The following is a 14,345-nucleotide window of genomic DNA, read 5'->3' as shown; positions in this document are numbered from 1 at the left end:
ATTGTGCTGCTGACAAGCTTTGATTATGTAGCACTTCATGACAGGATTGTTCAATTTCTGCCCATGTCGATCCTTCAGCTGTGCCAGAGCATTCCATCCTGTACAATACACCACAAATAAAAAAATCACTATAATAAGCAAACAATTACAGCTTTATACCAAAGACTTTACTAAAACACTAATCAAATTGCTGCTAAGCATCACAACCCACCGAAAAATATCCTTCAGTAACAGCCTTATGGACCAAAAGATAGATTTTACTACCTTCTCATTGGCCCAGCTTACTAACCTTTTCACTGGACATACCAGAACTAGTACCCTACTACTTCCAGTAAACAATCAAGGTCCCAAAAACTCATAGCTTAGGGAATCCACTCCATCAGAAATTTCCACATTCTGTCCAGGCTCCGTGGTGAGGAGGAATAAAGCCTTGACTGCAATCCACATGATCCAAGTTTGAATAGTGGCTCAGGCACTGAACAAGCTGGGGGTTGGTGATGTGGAATGAGTGGCTATGGCTCATGTATCCTGTGGGGAGGGGGTGTGATGTTTCTACAGAACAAGCAGGTACCAGTATAGAGGGACATGTGCTTCAATTACCCAACCAGGTGATGATAATCCTTGTCTTCACATGTAAAGGAGTCCATATGCACAGACTGAGGGTACTGGTACTTAATGAGATAATGCAAGTGCTCTCATCACCATCAGGGGGTGGGCATGAACCATGTACTTCTATGTCCAGGTGGAACAAAAAGAAGTTGCCATAAGGCCCAGGTTCGTGAAAGGAAATGTGTGCGCCCCATATGGGATGAAGCAGAAGGACTGGTTGTGAGTGGGGGAAGCAAAGAACCCTTCATGGCTGCTTAGAGGGCCTCATCTGGATGTTTGCCTACACGGTACTAGGAAGTCCCTAGTATGGTGATCATATGGAGCCTTTTGAGGGAAGGCCTGATAGTAGGCAAGCATGGGGCAAACCCCCACCCCCCGCTTAAAAAGGAAACTCTCATATTTCAATTTAAAATCATATCCTCCTCCTTTGGCAAGAAAAAAAATCAAACTATTCAACATGTATTGAAATAAAATGTACAACACACCCATTAATTATTTAAGATGACAGTATGTCTGCTAGTTAAATCCCTTACATTTATTTTTACCTTATGCCCCAAGGACCTCTACAGTTCAAATATACAGTCATCACTGCTCCTTCCAAAACACCCACTGAATGCTCCTCAGGACTTCTGATCTATAATCAATGTCTGCCCTCTCCCCAAACCTAAGTTGTTTGAAAATATCAGACAACTAGCTGGAGGAACAGCCTATTAACACACTTACAATATAGCTTTGACAAAGATTTTAACATTCACAGCTATTTACTCTGTAATAGCCTCTGTGTTCTGGTACAGATTAGGGAATGCTTACCAAAGTACTCTGTACAGACATGATAATCATTTTCTCAGATAGTGTCTCACCCACTTTTACTCCAAATTCTGAGTAACCTAGGGTTTTAGTAAAAGTCTTCTATGCTGGTTTAGAAGCCTCTGCAGAACAGAACAGTTAAAATCTCAACCAGCAACACAGCAACATTTTCTCTGACACAGAAATTGTAAGAACTGGTGTCTCTCAACAGTTAGTACCTGACCCTCTGCTCTTCATTCTCTGTATATAAAAGGACTTCAAAAACACACATCCCAAAATCCCACCTAAAATTCCATGCAAATTATTTGCTTCTGCTGAAAGTAGGTAGGCATACCAGTACAATTCAATAAAGTCTGGGTCTGTGTTTAATAAAATAAGTTATTTAACCCCATCTCAAAATCTACAATTATGCCTTCTGGAACACCCCAAAGATTTAAAATTACCCAATCCTTACATCTTCTCGATCCACAAGGAACATCCTCTGGATAAACTAGAATTCACAGCTGCTTTTGCTTTGGCTGTGGTTGGACCGCATTCTTTCATTTAGTTCTCATGTTGAAGCAGTTTGGGATTTAGCCTCACAAATGGTAAAAGTGACATACATCGTCTCTAACTTGCTGAACTTCTAAGGACAAATTCATCTTTGTTAATGGAGTTTTCTTCCTAACAACTGAATATGCACTCCAACTAACTATACTCAACATCCGCCTAAACTAAATTTTCCTGCAACCACTTAAATAACATCCTGTTTGTTTCTGTGCCTGACAGCCATAAGCATCAATGCCTGTCACTAAAGAAAGCTAATCCGGTACTAATTACAGCTCATGCCACCCTCCTCGTACTTTGTTTACAAACGTTTGCATCAGGACCACCACCCACTTCCTGCAAGCCAAAAATCAGTCAGATCATGCGTCTATTCTCTATGGATACTAGATGACAAGGCTTAATGTTGGTTTAGCCATTAAGGACAATTACATTTTTAATTTAGCCCCTGCAAACTAGAACCTACTCCCTTCTATACTTCAGAAATGAAAATGTCTACCCTTAATTCAAAAACAAACTGCATTCCTGCATGCCTGAAGTTCATGAATGCAAATATTTTAAGGATATGTGTTGGAAGAGCCTACAGTTTGACTGGTTATATTTGCTCTACCAAAGATCAACATAATCGGTTATCATTTTACTGACTTCCTATCAGAAACAGAAGAGCATATACAAGTCCTCGATTCAGACACAGAAAACAGTGTAATAAGACTACAAGAAATGGTCCGCTTTTCTTTTCAGTCCTCATCAAAATTGTGAGTCTTAAAATTTGAAGAATGTATATATATATATATATATATATATATATATATATATATATATATATACACACACACACACACACACACACACACACACACACACACACACACACACACACACACACACACACACACATATACAGAAAAAAAAATTCCACAAAGAATAGTTGTGTAAAAATCTTACCAAACCATAGATGTCTTCTCTTCCATGTTGCAGTATACTTGGTGTGGGATTTACCGCCTCAGGCGACTCGAACGTCAGCTCTTATACAAAAGCTTCAGCTTGGCTGTTGCAGCTGCGTGGGACGTCACACGTAGCACCATAAACCAGGGGCCTTAAATGTGATGTCTGCTTTCACAGACCTCAGAACTTGAAAGCCCAGTAGGAGTAGAAGTCCCAGCAGGAGGAGAAGCCAGTGATTTCAGGCACAGGGTCGTGGAGCCCTAGTAAGAGAAAAATAAGGGGATTTGGTGGGTGGGAAGGAATACTGCAACATGGAAGAGAAGGATATCTATGGTTATGGTAAGATTCTACACAACTATTCTATGTCCTCCTACTTCTGTGTTGCAGTATTCTTATTGTGGGAGAGTACCACAGCTTAGTTGAAAGGAAGGGTGGTGGATGAAGAGGTTGATTCTACAAAGCCCTGTAGGATTGCCCTAGCAAATCCTGCATGTGCTCTGGAGACATTGTCTAACTTGTAGTGTATGGTGAAAGTGTGAATGGTGGACCTTGTGGCTGCTTCCATAATGGAAGCCATGTCCAGGCCTTTGAGAAAGGCTTTGGAGGCTGCCATTGCTCAGGTGGAATGAGCTATTACCCAAATGGGTGTTTTTTTGCCATGGTGTGAGTAACACAGGCAAATGGCTTTCCTGATCCAATATGCGATGGTTTGTTTGGAGACTGCCTTGCCCAGGGCCCTGGGGTGGAAGAAACAAAGAGATGATTGGATTTTTTTGTCCAGGTAAAATCTTAGCTGTCTGTGTACATCCAGGGAGTGAAGTATCCTCTCCCCTTCATTGGTGAGAGAGAGGTAGAAGGTGAATAGACATATGACAAATTATTGACCACCTTAGGCACGAGGGAGGGGTTAGTTCTTAGTGTGATCCTGTCCTTGTGGAAGGTAGTATAAGGGGGGGGCAGGACATTAAGGCCTGTAATTCTGACACCCTTCTGGCTGAAGTTATGGCCACCAGCAGTACTGTTATCCATGTACACATTTGCAGAGTAGCTGTCCTAGCAGGTTCAAATGGGTGCTGGGTTAGCTTTTCCAGAATTAAGTTAAGATCCCAGGGTGGTGGGATGGGCTTTCTTGGAGGTCTAATGTGTAAGACCCCTTTCAAGAACAGCTTTACATTGAGCCTGGCTACTAAGGGGGAGTCTAGTGGTAGGCAGGCTGAGATTGCGGAAAGGTGAACTTTAACTGAAGAGTATGATAGTCCAGCTTTTACTAGTTGACACACATATGCAAGAACTGGGGGGGGGGGTCTGCAATGCATGGGTCTCTGCCCTTGTCCAGACACCATTTGGAAAATCTTTCCCATTTAGCTAGGTATGATTTTCTTGTAGTAGGTTTCCTGGCCTCCCTCAGGACTGAAAGCATGTCCTCTGAGTAGTGATGCCTGAAGGGAATTAAAAGTTTATCATCCACAGTGTCAGTGACAACATCTGCAAGTGTGGGTAGATGAGGGTTCCCTTTTGTTGCATCAGAAGGTCCACCTTGTGGGGTAACTTGTGGTGATTGCCCGTGGCTAGATTGTGAAGTAGGGGGAACCACTGCTGCCTTGGCCAGTAGGGAGTCACCAACAATATTTTTGGTTTGCCTCTCCTGATTTTCAGGAGGGCTTTCTGAATTAGTGGGAAGGGGGGGAAGACATATATAAACTTCTCCTTCCAAGACGTGCTGAAAGCGTCTACTCTCCAGGAGGCAAACAAGTCTACTTGGAGTGCCCCACTGGTGGAAAATGTTTAGGAATATGGTCCTGTCCAGCATCCATTCATGTTGTGGAGAGCATGTCCTGCTTAGAAGTTCTGTTTGTTTGCTGTCCTGTGAGGGGATGTAGGATGCCTGCAGGAACAAGTTGTAGCAGGAGGCTAGATCCCATATCAGCAAGGTTAGTCTGCACAGGGGGTACGCTTTTGTTCCTCCCTGTTTGTTGAGGTACCACATAACTGTGGTGTTGTCTGTAATTATTTGAGGAACACCTGGTAATAGCAGGGGGCTGAAGGCTTTCAGGGCCAGGAGGACTGCTGTCATTTCTCTCACATTAATGTGTTTGGTCATTAAGGCTGGGTGCCAAGTTGCCTGAACCCTGTAAGATGCCATTGTGGCTCCCCATCCTGAGTCTGATGCATCTGTATGCATAACTTGGGTTGGGGGAGTGGGCTGGAGGGGAAGGCCTGGGTTGAGCTGGACTTGTTGAATCCACCAGCTGACCTCTGCCTTCAGGCAGGGTAGGAGCGAGATTTCTTGCTCCAGGGGATGCTGGTGTTGGGATCAAATGTTTTTTTTAGATACCACTGCAGTTTTCCCATATGCATTCTGGCTAGTGGAAGCATAGGGATGGTGGCTGCCATTAGGCCACGGGTCCTTAGGAGTTGCCTTGCCATTAATACTCGTGTTTGCAGTATGGCTTTGAAAATGGGAGGGCAGGGAGCTGACCTTGTCTTGGGGTACATAGGCTTTCATTATGTCTGTTTTGAGTCTGCAAACCAGAAAAATCTCATCTTGCTCTGGGGTCAAGGAAGACTTTGAGAGGTTGAGGGTGAACCCCAGTTTCTGTAGGAGGGACATGGTGAAATGTAGATGGGCTGAAAGGATTTCTTTGCAGTCTGCCAATATCAGGATGTTGTCTAGGTAGGGATAAATCGGAATTCCCTGCATTCTGCAATAATGGCAGGAGGCAGGCATTCGTGGACGAACCAAAGGGCAAGGCAGTAAACTGGAAATGAGAGGAGATTTGAGAAACGTAAACATTATCTGTGGGAGGGTAGGATGGGTACGTGCAAATAGGCTTCTTTTAGGTCCAGTATGGCCATAAAGGCCTTGGCTGGGATAAGGGGGAAGTAAGCTTGGCAGTGACAACATTCTGAAGGTGTGCATCTTTCGGAATAGATTTAAGAATGAAAGGTCTACGATAGGTCTCCATAGTCCATCTTTTTTGGGGACTATGAACAGTCTTGAGTAAAAGCCTTTTCCTTCCTGTCCAGAGTGGACTGGCTCTATGGTACCGGGGTCCAGAAAATCTGTCAGGACCTGTGGTAAGAGGTGTGTCTGATTTCTGGGGGGAAAGGGAACGCCTCTTAAGGGTGGCTTTTCTTTTCAGGAGAAGTATCCTTTTTGGACAATAGCCAAAACCCATTTGTCTGTGGTGATGGTTTTCCAAAAGGGTAGGCAGTAGGAGAGGCGGTTGGAGAGGGGTAGGTGGGCAAGGCAGTCACGCATTATTGGGGCTTCCTCTGTCTTGAAAAGGCTGCCTAGGAGGTTGAGGGGCAGCTGGCCTAGAGGTGGTTTTCCTTCTGGTTCCTCTTCTAGGTCTGGAAAAGGTAGTTCCAGCAGAGAATGGATTACACCTGACAAATGTGGCTTTGGCAGGGTAATTTCTGTAATATTTAGGGATCGGGGACACCAACAAATGTCTGATGTCTTGTCTTTTCTTGCAGGTTTTTAAAAAGATCTGCAGACTGTTTTCCAAACAGAAAATTAGGGTCCAGGGGGGCATCTAAGATCTTAGACACAGTCTTCTCGTAAAGGTTGAAGTCTATCCCAGGAATATCTCCTGAGAGCAGAGGCAGAGGCTGCAGACCATGCAGAGACCTCTGCAGCATCACAGCTGCATCTGATTGAGTGTCTGGCTATTTGGGCAGCCAGAGACAGTTTAGACAAGGTCAGCTTTTGTAGGGCAGTCAAGAATGGTGGCCAGCAAGGTAGAGGCTTGAGAGACAAGGTCCAAAGCATATTTGATTGTGTGCGTCTGACAGCTGATGGCTCTAAATGCCAAAGTGGAAGAGGTGCAGACCTTCTTACCAATTCTATCCATAGATTTGTTGTCTTTGTCAGTGGGTAAGAGAGAGGCAGACGGAATGAGTCTGGATTGTTTATCAAGAGAGGTGACAATCACAGCTGGGTCTGCCGGGGGGGGGGGGGGTTGACTAGGAATTGCTGGTCATCAGGCACCTTGCAGAAGTGGTCTGGCTGCTTAGGGGCAGGTGGCTTTGAATCTGGGATTTTTCATGCAGAGGAAAAGGCATCCAAGTATGCAGGTAAGAAAGGTGGGATGGCAAAAGGGAAGGGGGAGTCTACTTGTAAAAGTTCAAAATTCCTCTTCTGAGTGACATTTGAGAGGTGTCCCATTTGAAATATTCTTTCATTTTAGTATAGTTTCACCAAATGTAGTATCCTCTGGACGAGAGTCCCCCTTCAATAGATTCCTCATCTGGTGAGTAGTACTCCTGAGGGGAACCAATTTGAGAAGTGCAAGAAATGAATTCCTCAGAAGAGGAGTAATAGGAGTCTTGCTCTTCTTCCCTGTCTTGGGAGGCCAGAGGAGGGAGAAGAGAGGTGGAAGCAGGTCTGGGGCTAAGCAGTGGTAGAGCAGTGGGGGATGAGGCTGAGCGCCTATGAGCCATAAAGGCCTGGATTAAGGAAGAGGTGAAGGACTGCCAGTCAGACAGGCCTTCTTTGGCCGAGGTGGTATGTTTTGTCTTTTGCTTCTTTTTAGCTGGGGTAGACACAGGTGTAGGCCTGGAGTCCGAAGACGGTGTAATGGTAGTAGCATCTGTAGGAGGAATCCCAGTCAGAGGCTCGGCTAAGCCTTGTTCCACCTCGACCTCGGTAGTTGGGGTCTGGGTTGGCTCCGGGGACATGCTGGCTGCCAACTGAGAAACGGCTTCTATGAAGGTCGCCAATGAAGTCGACAGATCTGCCGGGCATCCCTCAACTCCTTTATTGGAAGCTGGTGGAGCATTCGGTAGTGAAGCGGCAGAGGAAGAGGACCTGGGCATTCTGGCCTTCTTACATGGAAGTTCTGTTGAGGGCTCCGAGGCAGGATCCATCCTAAGAGCTAATAGTTTAAGCCGTTGGTTCTCCAAGTAAAGATTAAGAGTGGCCAGATGGCTGCGAAGGGTCTCAGGAACAAAGGATTTGCAAATGGAGCAGGCGTTGTGATCGTGATCCTGGCCTAAGCAGAAAATGCAGCGGTCATGTGAGTCTTTATGGGGTATCTGGCGCCTGCATTGGCATTTACTCTTTTTTGCTGACATCAGCTAAGAGTAGCTACAACAAACCAAGCTTTAGCAAGTTAATTAGAAGAAAAACCCCAACGGGGTACTTAGCTTTTTAGATGTTTGTGATGAAGGGGCAAAGCACAAGATGCATCGTCTGTCTGCAGCTGAAAAGTTCTAAGGTTTGTGCATGCAGACAACACATCTAAGGCCCCTGGTTTATGGCCCTACATGTGATGTCCCACGCAACTGCAACAGCCAAGCTGAAGCTTTTGTATAGGAGCCAACATTTGGGTCACCTGGGGTGGTAAATCCCACATCAAGAATACTGCAACATAGGAATAGAAGGGCATCATGTTACACTTTACAAGAGTTTTTGCAGTTTAAGGAAGGCTCCACTGCTCCCCCCATAGTTACAAATACTAATTCCAATTCCAAGATTACTGCACCTCGGACTAGGGAGTATACCTCAAGCCATCAGTTTGCATGTTAGTATAGACTCCCACAGTTGCACTTGCAGTTCCAGGCTTTGCTGCGGTCCCTGAACATTCAAATGACACCTTTCTACTCCATGCCTTGTTACTGTTTTGAACTACGGTACTCAAACCTTTACATTACATTAGCCTGCACATACTATGTACTACACTCGTATATATTTTTTACTGTACAACTTAAACACATTGTGTACACTTGTATATATTATTGTACAATTTGTATATAGGTGTACTACATAATGTACAACTTCCTAGACATATTTCTTAATAAACTGCTCATGCACTTACAAGCCTTGTGGTCGAAGTCACAGTTGAAAAGGACCAGATTACCCACCACTTCAATAAAAGTCTACATAAATAGCACCCAAGTGCCTAGTAAAGAATTCCTTAAATCGGACTTGTCCAATCACCCAACCAATATCCCAAAACAAAAGGTCCATCTTTTTCACAACAAATTCTGAAAAAAAGTTTATCTTGTAGACTCTACTCCATCATTTCTTACCAGAAGGGGGCAACAATCCCAAGTAGTGTTTCATTCAGACCGATGCTATATTTGGGATTCTCTGTCATGATCCTGTAGTCACAGGACAGGGCCATCAAGCAACCACCTGCGGGGCTGTTGCCCTGTAATGGAAATTAAAAACTATATCAAGGTCTAATTAAAACTTCAAAGATGAACAGACCACCTCATATATTAAGCTAAACTTCAACCCTACTTTGAGGACAACTGTGGTATAACAAGAACACATTAATAAGTAGTTTTAGGACTTCAGTTATTTCTAGAAAAGTAGTGTCTGTTACATTTAATTAGTTGTTATTTTAATCTAGGTCTGATTCATGACATGCGCTCTTACTTACCAGTTTCCTCTGGTAGCACTAAAAATTGATGAGGAAGGAAAAACCCCATCGTACCGTAGAGCAGATAAATGTACATCTCTGACCTCATACTCTTACTTGTGGGGGTGTAAAGTACAGTTTTGTACCTACCATAAATGTAGATGTCCGATAGGAATGCATCTGCAGTCATTACAAATGGGTTGTCCTGTCGTCAGGCAGCCCTTCGGTCGGCCGGATTCCAAAGTCTGGGTCTGGCCTCGGCTGGTGTCGCACTTCACCCGACGTCATAGCTGCAGTTATTCGGGTATAAAGGCATCAGCCGACGCCATTTTCCTCAGTGTTTCTTGCCCCAGATGCCAGGTGCCCTCTTGGAAGGCTAAATTTGGATAAATGCCAATGATTCCAAATAGTAGAGAGCAAACACAAAAAATAAGCATGTATGTACATATATACAAACAAATACACCATAATAGATCCCCCCAAGCTAGCTGAAGGCTGGCAAATACCCTAGGAGTACCTCAGAGGGAAGGTGGGTAGTAATCCTGACTGCAGATGCATTCCTATCGGACATCTACATTTATGGTAGGTACAAACTGTACTATGTCCTTCAAGGATGCATCTGCAGTCATCACAAATGGGTAGAATACCATAGCTAAACAAGGGGAGGAGGAAAGAGTATAGATTATGGTGTAGCTAGGATCCCTTGCAAAACAGCAGTGGCAAAACCTGCTCGGGATCTAGAGTATAAAGGTAAATTGTAATGCTTGGCAAATGTATGCACGGAGGTCCAAGTAGCAGCCTCTATAATGTCCTTGGTAGCCACTCCTGTAAGAAAGCTGTGGTAGTGGCTGTAGCCCTTGTGGAGTGAGGCCTGATGTTCTCTGGGGTTTTCTTTCCATGGTAGGAGTAACAAAATCTAATGCAATTTCCTATCCATTTGGAGATTGTCTGTTTTGAAATTGGTTTTCCTTCCTTTCCTGTGGCATATGCTACCAGAAGCTGGTCAGTTTTTCTATTGGACTTAGTCCTGTCCAGGTAGTAGCGTAACTGTCTGTGTACATCCAAGGTATGCAAAAGTCTTTCTCCCCTGTTCTGTGGGTTTGGGAAGAATGTAGGTAGGTGGATAGCCTGATTTAATGACACTCTGGATACCACCTTAGGCATAAATGTAGGATTTGTTCTCATGGACACTCTATCTTGATGGAAGATCAGGAAGGGTTGCACTGCCATTAATGCCTGTAGTTCAGAGACCCTTCTTGCTGAAGTTATTGCCAGCAGGAAGGCAGTCTTCCAGGATAAGTATTGTAATTCTGCTGTTGCTGCTGGCTCGAAAGGAGGAAGTGTCAATTTTTCTAGCACAAAGTTCAAGTCCCATGCTGGCAATGGTGGTTTCCTGGGAGGTTTTACATTTTTAATTCCTCTCAGAAACTGTCTGAGCAGGGGATGAGAGAAGACAGGAGGATCCAAGCTGTATTGTGCTGAAATAGCTGATGCATGTATCTTGATGGAAGAATAGGACAGGCCTGTGTGGAAGAGCTCTGCCAAGTACTCTAGGATGTTGGCCATGTTTACTTTTCCCGGTACAAAAATTGCTTGTAACTGAATGTTGTAGCTCAGGGCCACATCCCATAGGTCCAGTGCCAGCCGGCATAGAGGATATGAATGGGTGCCTCCCTGTTTGTTGATGTGCCACATGACTGTGGTGTTGACTGTCCTTATCATCAACTGACCTTCTTGGAGAAATGGTCTGAATGACTGGATTGCCAATTTTACTGCCAGCATTTCCTTTAGATTTATGTGTAGGTGCAGCTGGTCTTGAGTCCATAAGCCTTGTATGCACTTGCCCAGCATGTGTGCCCCCCAACCGAGGTCTGAGGCATCTGTCGTGATGGTTTGGCTTGGTTGGCTTTTGCAGAAGGGCAATCCTGCGTTTGATTGACAGGCCTGAGCCCACCATAGGAACTCTTGTTTCAGGCATGGGATTATGGTTTCTAGGCTGTGCTTGTGTTGGGACCACAAATTCCTTAGGTACCACTGTAGCTTTCTCATATGCAGTCTGGCATGAGGGACCAGAATTATGCAGGATGCCATGAAGCCTAGAGCTTGCAGTACTTTTCTTGCAGTTAGGTGGTTCTGCTTTGTTAATGCCAAGAAGTAGAGAGGTAGTTGCTTTTTCTTTTCTGCAGTTAGGAATGCCATTTGTTTTGATGTGTCCAGCTCTGCACCCAGAACAGTTATTCTTTGGGATGGAATCAGCCTTGACTTTTTTATATTGACTGTATATCCCAAGGCTTGCAGCAGGTAAATGACTCTTTGTAAGTCTTCTGCTAGCTTGCTTTTGTTGTCTGCTTGTATCAGGCAGTCGTCCAGGTAGGGATAAATTTGGATTCCCTGAAGTCTGCAATGAGCAATTACTGATGCCAGGCATTTCGTGAACACTCTGGGTGCAGTAGATAAGCCAAAGGGCAATGCTGAAAATTGATAATGCTCTGATCCTGCAAGAAATCTGAGGTATCTTCTGCAAATTGGTCTTATGGGGACGTGCAGGTATGCCTCCTTGAGATCTAGAGTTACCAGCCAAGACTCCTTGCCCAGCATGGGAAGAAGCTGCTGTAGGGTCAGCATTTTGAATTTTGGAACAATAAGGAATGTGTTTAAAGCAGACAGGTCTAGAATGGGTCTCCATTTGTTTTCTTTTCTTGGTACCAGGAAGAGTCTGGAGTAAAATCCCTTTCCTTGCTCCATAGATGGTACCTTTTCCACAGCTCTCATTCTTAATAGCTGAGATATTTGTTTTAGAGCTTCTGTCCTTTGAGTAGGTGGTAGGTTTGGCATTCCTCTCTTCCCTGGTAGAGTATGGAAATGGAACCTGTAACCTTGGTCTATACTTTGCAAAATCCATTTTTCCCTTGTGATGCAATGCCAGTTTTTTGAAAATAAGGTTAATTTTCCAAACGTGATGGCGGTCGCAGAAAGCAGACTAAAGCAAAAAGCAAAGCGAATAAGCGTATAAAACGGTGATTAAAGGTTTTATACGCTATTTCTGTGGAGTGCTTTGCTATTTGTCTTCTGCGGCCACTGCCTTCTGCCATCACGTTTGTTTATTTGTTCTTGGGCTACTTTTCATTTAAGGTTAATTTTCCGCCTAAGGGTGCTTCTAGTTGTTCCCTGGTAGGCGGTGCCACTGTCAAGTCACTGTGATTGAGGTGTTGTAGTGGTGGTGGCTGCGTCCGTGCCTCGCTGGTTGTTACCTTGCCATTGGCGTCCCCTGTAGGCACCCCTGGATTGGTTTCTGCCTCTTGAATGCCTATTCCTGCCTCTCTGAGCCTTTGAGGAGTCCGGAAAGGACCAATTCTTGGAGGGCCAGTTCCTGCTAAACCTTAGAGGTTGAACCTGTAAGAAATCTTTCACCGTTTGTACAGATTTCGCCTTCTCTTCCATCTTTTTTAGTACCTGCTGAGCAGGGGAACCAAATAAATTGACCTTGTCCATGGGTGCATCCAAAAGCTTTGATTTGACATGGTCTGGTAATGCCTGTTCTTTCAACCATGCATGTCTCCTGATAACTGTGCCAGTCATGGCTGATCTAAAGGAAGCCTCCAGTGCATCATAGCCACATTTTAAAGAATGGTTACTAACCTGCTGTATGTTATGTACCATTTCCTGAACATATTTTTTATCTAAAGATTCTTCAGAGGAAAGCTTTTTAGTTAACTGGCCAAGCATAAACTCTTGATATTGAATCATATGAAATTGGCAGTTCAAAGCCCTAGCTGACAAGGTAGCAGAAGTGTAAACTTTTTTACCCCATCTCTCTAAGGACCTGGATTCCCTTTCAGAGGCGAGGGTTTTTAGTAGAAGTAGCAGCTACAGCTTTAGGGCCCTGGGTGATAGTCTCTGGATCTGCAAAAGGAGCCTTGTATAAATGGTGATGAGTGTCCGGGACCCTGTAGAACCTATCAGGCTTAGCAGGAGCCGGAGGTAATGAATCAGGAGCAGTGCAAGCATCATTAAATGCATCATCTACAACAGAAAGAACTGGAGGTATAGCTAAAGGCCTATGTAGTGGCAAATGTAGAAAGGTTCTAAGCCTTTTTCTGGAGTCTGAGAAATCTTGGCCCTGCCACTGAAATTGTTCCCTCATAGCATGCAAGGTTTCCCAAAGGAAAATTCCTCAGGTGGAGAGGCTGAAGGAATGGACTCTTCCGCATCAGAGTCTTCGTAAGGAGAATAAGAAGCCTCAGGAAGGTCTGTATGTTCTGATTCATCACAGGAACCATCAGTGGATACTGGTTCAGGGGGCTCTGCTCTAGGTCTCTTTTCTGGAGGTGGGAGAGAGGACCTGTCTGGATGAGGCTGGGATCCACGAATTAAAGAAATTAAATCCTCAGCCAAAGAAAGCATATGAGAGCTAGTGCTGGGCCTGTGTGAGGGGATTGGCAGGCACAGTTTTTGAAGCTTTGGCTGCTTTAGCCCTGGCAAAGGCCTTAATAGACATGGCTGCAGGAGGCCTAGCAGCTCCACGCAGTGGTTGAAATATCCAGGGAATTGTGTCTGATAATTCCTGAGAAACCGCAACAGAAGGCTGGATTTCAGAAGCTGATTCTACCAGGTTAGAGGAGGCCTCGGTAGAAGGCATGGTTTCGCTGGAGAAAGAACCGCTTGCTCGGTTTCGCCAAACCGAGACACTGCGTTTGCTTAATCGCGTTTCGCGACCGCGGACCGCGAGTGTCGGTCCTTTTTCGCTTTTTGAATTTGCGCTGTCGGAGGATCCGACGGCATAATGTAGGCAAAATCAGAGCCGAAAATTTGTTCAGCAAACTCCGACCGCGCCTAAGCATCCGTCGTTAAAAGAAGCGCAGGCTAGACAAGCTGCTACGTCGTGGTCTGGGCCTAAACAATGTATACAGTAGGAGTGGAAATCTTTATGAGGTATTTGTTTCCCACAAGATAAACAGTTATTCACTTTCTCTGACATCGGCTGAGGCAAGAAAGATCCCCAACGGGGTACTTAGCTTTTTAGAAGTCTTCGAAGTAGTATTCGGTAGTAGTAATCTCTGGATCTGACCG

General features: G+C 44.7%; 1 protein-coding gene across 2 annotated transcripts in view; it reads right to left on the bottom strand.

Annotated features, from left to right (window-relative positions):
• Positions 1–14,345, bottom strand: part of ECI1 (enoyl-CoA delta isomerase 1) — a 174,834-nt gene that overhangs the window by 52,943 nt on the left and 107,546 nt on the right. For both annotated transcript variants that reach the window (XM_044089123.1, XM_044089122.1), the window contains exon 5: positions 8,941–9,062. In XM_044089123.1, the coding sequence (XP_043945058.1) occupies positions 8,941–9,062 (122 nt within the window). The remainder of the gene's footprint in view (positions 1–8,940; positions 9,063–14,345) is intronic.

Source organism: Protopterus annectens, chromosome 12.part0 (assembly GCF_019279795.1).
Source record: "Protopterus annectens isolate FY-2018-M chromosome 12.part0, PAN1.0, whole genome shotgun sequence".
Lineage (NCBI taxonomy): Eukaryota > Metazoa > Chordata > Ceratodontiformes > Protopteridae > Protopterus > Protopterus annectens.
This window is presented reverse-complemented; position numbering and strand designations above follow the sequence as displayed.